Here is a 7,458-nt window from a genome sequence, read left to right on the forward strand (position 1 = left end):
CATTACGCCATCTGCCGCCTTGTTTCTCAGAGTGTGGTCCGTGGTCCAGAAGCGTCCGCATCACCTGGGAGCTTGTTAGAGATGCAGAGTCTCAGGCCCCACCCTTGGTCTACTGAGTCAGAATGTGCATGAAACAAGATCCCCAGGGGATTCATGTGCACAGTTACCTGTGAGAAGCCCCGACCGTAACTTCAGAAGGAGCCTTTACACTAGACAAGGTCCACTGTTCCCTAAGGTTTGTAGCAAATCAAATTCAGTTTGAACAGTGAAGAAATACAACTCGCTAGGAGAATGGAATCCTTTATTAATATCGTGATCACTTACGCACTTATTTTCATCCTATTCCTGTTTCCTGTGTCCTCACGTATCACCGGCTCTTTACCGTGCTGTCCTTCCCATGACTTGCTACATTTCTGCAGCATCTGCCAAACCGTTTCTTTCAAAATCGCTCCATCTCTGGCAGCCTCCTGTTTCCCACAGTCCTTGCTTGCTCAGGTCTCCTCTCCCCTTCTTCCACCCCTGCTGGTGTCACGTAAGAGCAGCCACTGGGCCCTCCGGGAGGGAGCTGGCCCTGCGCGTAGTCCGAGTGTCGCTAACCCCGCGTGTTCTCTTCTGCGCCAGGTCAGGGAAGAATGCCGGCTCCTGAACGCCCCGCCTGTCCCGCCCCGCAGCGCAAAGCCTCAGTCCACCAGCCCCTCGGTCCCTCCTCGCACAGCCAAGCCGGCGCGGCAGCAGACTCGCTCTCCCAGCCCCACCTTGTCCTACTATTCTTCAGGGCTGCACGACATGTAAGTCCTATGCCAGGGCCCACTTCCACATGGTTCCCTCATCAACCAGGTCCCCAGTCCTTGAGAACCGTGTCAAGGAGCCATCCCCTGGGCAGGGTGGTAGGAGAGGAAGTTTTCTTTTAAAAAAAGAAAAAAAAAAATTTTTTTTTTTTTAACTGGATGAGCATGATGGGGCCCTGTTGGTTCTGAGCTAGGATGGAAGAGCCGGTGACCTAGGAAGATGCAGAGTCTGTGAGGGGTTCAGTGGTTAAGGCTGGCATCTACTTGTCTCCGCTTTGACTTCAACACACGCAGACAGCACCCTCAAGGAGGACCCGGAATGGCAGGGGTCCTGTCGGCTGTCTGCTCTGAATTCCCACCCGGTGCTGGAGTCCCTTCCTGACCATCACTGTCAGGCAGGGTCTTCCACTTCCATCTGCGTCCTCCCAGTGCCGTGAGCTCATTCTTTTGCACTGCAGCTCATTCCATGGTTGGCACATGCCAATAACTTTTTTTAGAGATCTTTCATTATATCCAGTTGAAATCTATCTCCATGTAACTTTCAACTGTTTCTTAGGTCTAAAGAAACAAATGTAGGTCCACCCCGGCCTCTCTTGATCAGGCTGTGAAACCGTGAGGTCAGCCACGATGTAAGTCTCCTCCAAGAGGCAGTCTCAGTCCCACCTGCTGTCCCCCCATCACCCACCTCTGAGCACACTCTGGTTTCATGGTCACTCTGAAGATAGGGCCCCAGAGCTGAGTGTGATCACATGTGACAGGTTAAAGTAGCTCTCCTTGGCAGGTATTTTTTTGTTCCCTGGACATTTAAATCTTTACGCTGATGTTACGCAATTGTGCGGAAACCAAGGCAAGAATAAGCATTTTATTCGAAACATTTCTTCCAGCCTCAGATTCTTGGATGGATATAGGGTCATCGGTGATGGTGATGTAGTCCTGTCACTGTAGCCCAAGGATGACAAGCATGAGACACTCATTTACTGCTCTCTCACTCCACCCTTGCCCACTGCAGACATCACTAATCAATCACAGCACCTGTTGGTGATAAGCCCAAACAAGGCTAAAGATTTTTCTCATCACAAAGATCCAGGCACCCACTAACAATGATTTTCTTGTTAAAAAAATTATATATTTGCCATCTCTGCTATAGCATATTAAATCAATATCTTCATATCCATAGTTACCAATGTATTGCCGTAATTTAAAGATTCTTTAAAAAAAACAAACCCAGTGAGGTTAAGCAGGTACTTTATGATAAGAAATATAATATTTGTTGCCTAACTACATTTTTCTATTCAGAAGTGACATCGATGGGATAGGATAGGTTGGATATTTTACTTTTTTTTTTTTCACTCATCTCTCTCTCTCTCTGTGTTTGGCTTTTAAGCAGCGTTACTAAAAGTGACATGAGTCCTCCTGAAAGCGCTCCCGTTTCCTGCTACCCATGTACCCGAGTGAAAGCAGATTCCATGGACCCCAAGTCCCCGTTCGGCAGTCCCACTGCTGAAGCTCTGTCCTCCAGGCTCTCGTGGCCTAATCATTATTTGGGAGCGTCAGAGACCCAGACCAGGAGCGACTTCCTGCTGGATCCGAGCAGGAGTTACAGTTACCCCCGACAGAAGACGCCGGGCACGCCCAAGAGAAACTGCCCGGCAGCCTTCGACCTCGACGGCCACGAGCTGGCGGCCAGCCCACCCGGGCCCAGGCCCACAGAGCCCGGCGGTAGTGCCCCGGGGTGTCCCAAGTCGGCCAGCTACTCTCTGGAGAGCACGGGCGGGAAGACCCTGACTGCCGGCCCCGCCAAGCAGAGCATCTCGTGCCCTGCCTTGCCTCCCAGGGCCCCGAGGCCAGTGGAAGAGAAAGCTGCCCTCGACACCCTACCTTTGCCTCTGCAAATTGATGGTGCTGAGGAAGACCCCGAGTCTGGGTCGCCGGACCTCTCCGAGGACCCGTACTTTGTTCAGAAGGGCACACAGGACATCTTCTCCGTGTCTTACCCCTTCTCATCACCCCTCCACCTCCAGCTGGCCCCCCGCTCCTGTGGTGACGGGTCCCCGTGGCAGCCACCTGCCGACCTGTCAGGACTTTCCATAGAAGAAGTGTCCAAGTCCTTGCGGTTCATAGGGTTGTCCGAAGACGTCATAGCATTCTTTGTGACCGAAAAGATTGACGGAAACTTGCTTGTTCAGCTCACGGAAGAAATCCTCTCTGAGGATTTCAAACTGAGCAAACTGCAGGTGAAGAAAATCCTGCAATTCATTAACGGCTGGAGGCCCAAAATATAGCCAAATAACCCCAGGTAGCATTGAACAAAACAAATAAATGTGTGTTCTAGAAGGGGAGGGCTGGGACACAGTTTCACATTTTTTTGCACTAAAAACTTTCTCTGTAAATAGGGATAAGAGAAAACTCTTACTATGCAGATTATGATTTTGAATGGTGAACAGGCTATTTTGTACATCAATAAAAATGCTGTACAGAACACTTAGAGGTGTGCCTTGTACATCACTCAACACTCAACAGCTGCTAAAGGACAAAAGGCATGTTCAGAGAAATAATTGTTACCCAAGTAGGTTTATGCGAGAAGTTGTGATATTTATTTACAAAATAGCCAAAGCTGAAAGACAGAAGAATCTTAAAAAAAAAACAAAAAACAAAAAACAAAAAAACACTTTTGAACAATTCCCTCCTTTGGGAGAATCAACTTTAGACAATTTATTCTGTGCTCTGTCGTTCGGATTGCTCAGTGCTAATTGTTTTACTCTTGTGCCTGAAAATGTTAGTGATATGAAATGACACTGCAGTGTTATGTGCTTGGTGGGGATCTTTTTATCAAAAGGCATTTTACAAAAGTCATGTGCTAGTAGAGAAGATCTATGATGTCCTTAGAAATAATAAATCATGACCACAATAATTTATCTGTAACTGCTGCTAATTTTACTGAGCAGAGATAAAAAAGACCAGAATATATACGTATATGTATATTTACACAATACAAATGTATGTTTTCAACATCAGTATGAGTCTGATCTTTTAGATAATATCTGTTCACTTTCAAATATCCATTGAAGTTTGGGGCCGTTAATTAAGTCGCCTCTCTTAGGAAATGGGACAGAATGATTCCAAAGATTCTCAGAACCCTGTCCCTCGAAGCTCAGTCTTATCAGGCTCCATCACAGAAAACTTGGAACAAATCAGTAGAGAGTCTGTATTGAAGAATTAAGTTTGATTTTAAACCTATTACAGGCTGAGTTTTACATAGAATACTCCCGTGCTGATCAGTGTCTGGGGAAATGACCATTTCTGTCGAGTGATCATTCTTCTCGGGTTTGAGGGTCTTATTCTCCTGGTATGTGGTGATGAGGGGTCTGGAGAGCATTTCTCAGAGCGTGTCAGGTGTTCTCAACATGCTTTGTGCTTTAGGAGAGCTCAGAAATCAGACATACCATCCTCTGCTTTGATATGTGCTACATCTGTTGCATCATTTTTTAAAGTATCAGTAAGAGTACTTGTTTAGTTCAGAAATCTCTTCTTTCCTCTCTTCCAAAGAAAATACATGATTACCATACTTTCATTCCAACAATCCCAGGACCCAGTCTGACAGTTTTTGCCAAACGTGAATAAATACTCCAAAATATAATGGCATCCACATAATTCTTGACTTTTTGAAGGAATATAAATCTTAGAAAAGTTTTTGTTCTCCGAGCAGCATATCGTCCCTAGCCCTGTCTCCCCCAGAGTCTGTCCCCACATTCTAGATGGACAGACAGCCACCCAGGTGTCAGTGTGACTTGCAGGATTGGCTTGTATGTTATTATCCGCTCTTCTTGCTCATCAGGATAAATACACAAATGGAAAGACAAGACCCACCAGTCTAGTTTTGCAGACCTGTTCAATATATGGCTTCATTTCTTGGCATTCAAGATATTTTTAATCCATCTCATTGTTTAGAATTGGGGTGAATTGATACCTTTTCTCATTTTCCATCTTAAATCTCTTTTTTTTTAAAAAAAGCATTTTTCCCCCCAACATGTCTCCCAAAATGCAAATACTCTAGGTTAAAAGTGCCCCATAAAAGAGTACCCTGTAGAATCTATCAAACTGTAGCACCTCTTCAAAAGTAACTGACAAGTTTATATAGAAGCTTCTAGTACTGCACTCAGATGACATGCAGCCCCTCCATGACTTTCATGTTGAGAAAGCATCCTTCTGTGTGAGGGGCAACTCCCTAGGTAAAGTTAACCTCTCAGAACTTTCCTTTAAAATAAAAACAGAAAGGATGATGTTGAAAAGTTGCAAGTTTTCTTTGGCAAAACCTTGCTGAATCCGTTCGTGAATCCTTAGTGCCTGGATGCTGTTCTCAATTCAAGAGGGAGGAATGAGTGGGTTTGAGTTTACTATGACAGTTGCCCCACATAAACAACTGATTCCTTTTATCTTTTTTTCTTTTTGTATGGTTTTTTTTTTTCTTTTGCAAAACCTCAACACAAAGTCCTTTTTGTTTTTTGTCTTGGCATATGTACGTTGAGTTTATATCGACGGCCACATAGAGACTCCTTGAAGGCAGGGGCTATGGCCTTTCATTCACATACTCAAAATTCACTGAGCATCATCTGTGTGCCAGGCACTAGGCTAGTATGACTTGACAGGCTGATAAAAAGACACAGTTCCTGCCCTCTTGGAACTCATAAGGTTTATGTTTAAAACCACAGTTGTTGAGACTGGGTATGTGTAAGAGAGACATGAACTCTCCTGGCAGTTGGATGTATGGAGAGTTAAGTGTGCCCTGTCCCTCAAGAACCCACAGAAGGAAGAAATGGCAGCCTCTATTAACGGGGTATAAAAGAAAAACTACAAGACCATTAAAACTTGGAAAGCATTGGAGGCAGCAAGTATCTCTGACTCCCATTGACTAGTGTTCTTTTCTACTGATTGGAATTTTTTTTTAAATTGGTAGTAAGTATCTTCTGGTATCTCCAAAGCCACATGGCGCCCTTACTAGACAAGGCATGCATAGCCAGAGAAAATCAAGACAAGGAACGCAGAACAGGGGTAGGAAGGAAACAGCCCTTCCCTTCTGAGCTGCGATTTTTGCAGTGAAAAGCAGTGTATAGAGATCCCCACATGCAGAACCTTTTCTAACCAACCAGGTCAAGACTGAGGACATCTTCTGGCAGGTTCCCTGCAATCTGTGCACTGACCCCTGTGCTTGGGGGAGAGTGTCCAAATGGGACTCTTTCTTGGATTCCTTAAATGCATGGCCAAAACCATCGTGACCCCCTTAAGAAATTCAACAATAAACCAAACCAAGCAGCTAAAATGTAAAATGTGGGCCTGATTCCTGTTGGGACAGAGCACTCAAACACAGATCAATTACTTCTCAGAATCTCGTAAACGCCTGCACGTTCTCTCTCTTTTAAGTTGAGCTGCTCAACTTTACGAACTGTGAAATTTACATTTAGACCCTTTCAACCCACATAGACCATTCACATTTATGGAGTTGCAGCGAGCTGCCCATTCGACTAAATTGCAGTGTTTATTCTTGTTTCACATAGAAATAAAACAATCTTACGGGGAAACATTATGACTGTCCATTCCAACTGTTTTCAGACGTGGGTAAATACCCTCTGCCGACATTCCAGAACCACCTTACACATCGTGCACACAACTCCTCGAGAAGTTCAGGGGGCGGGTGTGGATGAATAGAGGGCTCTTCATTTTCCAAACACACTGTATCACAAGTCACTACTCATCATGCCTAAAGAGTATGAGGTTAACATTTGGAATAACAAACTGAAAAAAACCCACAGTTCTCCAAAGACCACTGTGAACTGTTCAAAGAAAATTTCAACTTCAGTCCACCAGAAAAGTGAAATCTGCTGTTGGACACACAAGACTTTCAGAAACTATGACCATTAATCCCAATTCCCACTATTTTTCTAGGAATACAATGGCACCAGGCTGCTAGGGCAAGAAAAGTCAGATGCCCAGAGTGCAAATGATGGAAAGTAGGATTTTTATACTGTGGGACTGTAATTCTTATGACCACTTCTTGTCCAATCACATCGTTTAGTCTTCAGAACTTGGTGTTTTAAAATTTGTCTCATTGTGAAAGCGAGAAACAAAGGGTAAACGTGATTTCTGTTAAAAGTATATACAAGTATCTTCTGTAATTTTGCTGCTCTGTCTAATTTTTAGGCTATGAGATTTGTAATGAGCTTATCAGATGATGAATTTCCTTTGTTTACAATCTCATGTAGTAGGGCTCAGATCATTTCTTAGCTATAAACCTCTTCTCCCATTTTCATATTAAGCTCCATTTAAAATATTGCTTAAGCTAAGCCTAAAAGTTGAATTCAATTAGTCAAAAATTTGGGAGTTTTCCTTGACTTAAATGAAAATGGTATATTCTTTTCGAAGACTTTTGTAACCATCTTTACAGTTTCTTTGCTTGGAAAACTGGGGTTGTTAACTACCAGTTAACAGTTGCATTATTTCCAGAGCATTGTCTATGGGCCCAATGTGTACCTCAAGATAAACATGGTATGTTTTGTCTAAAAAAATTCGTTGTTGATTTAAATGGTTCGGAAATGTCTATAAATAAAGAAATTTTAAAAGTTGCTCTTCTTGCAATCGTTCCTCAGTGAGTTGGACCCCTGTGTGGTTTTCTAGA

The 7,458-nt window shown here is 43.9% G+C and overlaps 1 protein-coding gene across 3 annotated transcripts in view; it reads left to right on the forward strand.

The window, feature by feature from the left end:
* Nucleotides 1–3,228, forward strand: part of GAREM1 (GRB2 associated regulator of MAPK1 subtype 1) — a 206,267-nt gene extending 203,039 nt beyond the window's left edge. For 2 of the 3 annotated variants that reach the window (XM_061169975.1, XM_061169977.1), the window contains 2 exons: nucleotides 622–788; nucleotides 2,173–3,228. In XM_061169975.1, the coding sequence (XP_061025958.1) occupies nucleotides 622–788; nucleotides 2,173–3,070 (1,065 nt within the window). In that variant the 3' untranslated portion in view covers nucleotides 3,071–3,228. The remainder of the gene's footprint in view (nucleotides 1–621; nucleotides 789–2,172) is intronic. The other variant, XM_061169976.1, reaches the window with a different exon arrangement.
* The last annotated feature ends 4,230 nt before the right edge of the window (nucleotides 3,229–7,458 follow it).

This window comes from Eubalaena glacialis, chromosome 15 (assembly GCF_028564815.1).
Source record: "Eubalaena glacialis isolate mEubGla1 chromosome 15, mEubGla1.1.hap2.+ XY, whole genome shotgun sequence".
Taxonomy (NCBI): domain Eukaryota; kingdom Metazoa; phylum Chordata; class Mammalia; order Artiodactyla; family Balaenidae; genus Eubalaena; species Eubalaena glacialis.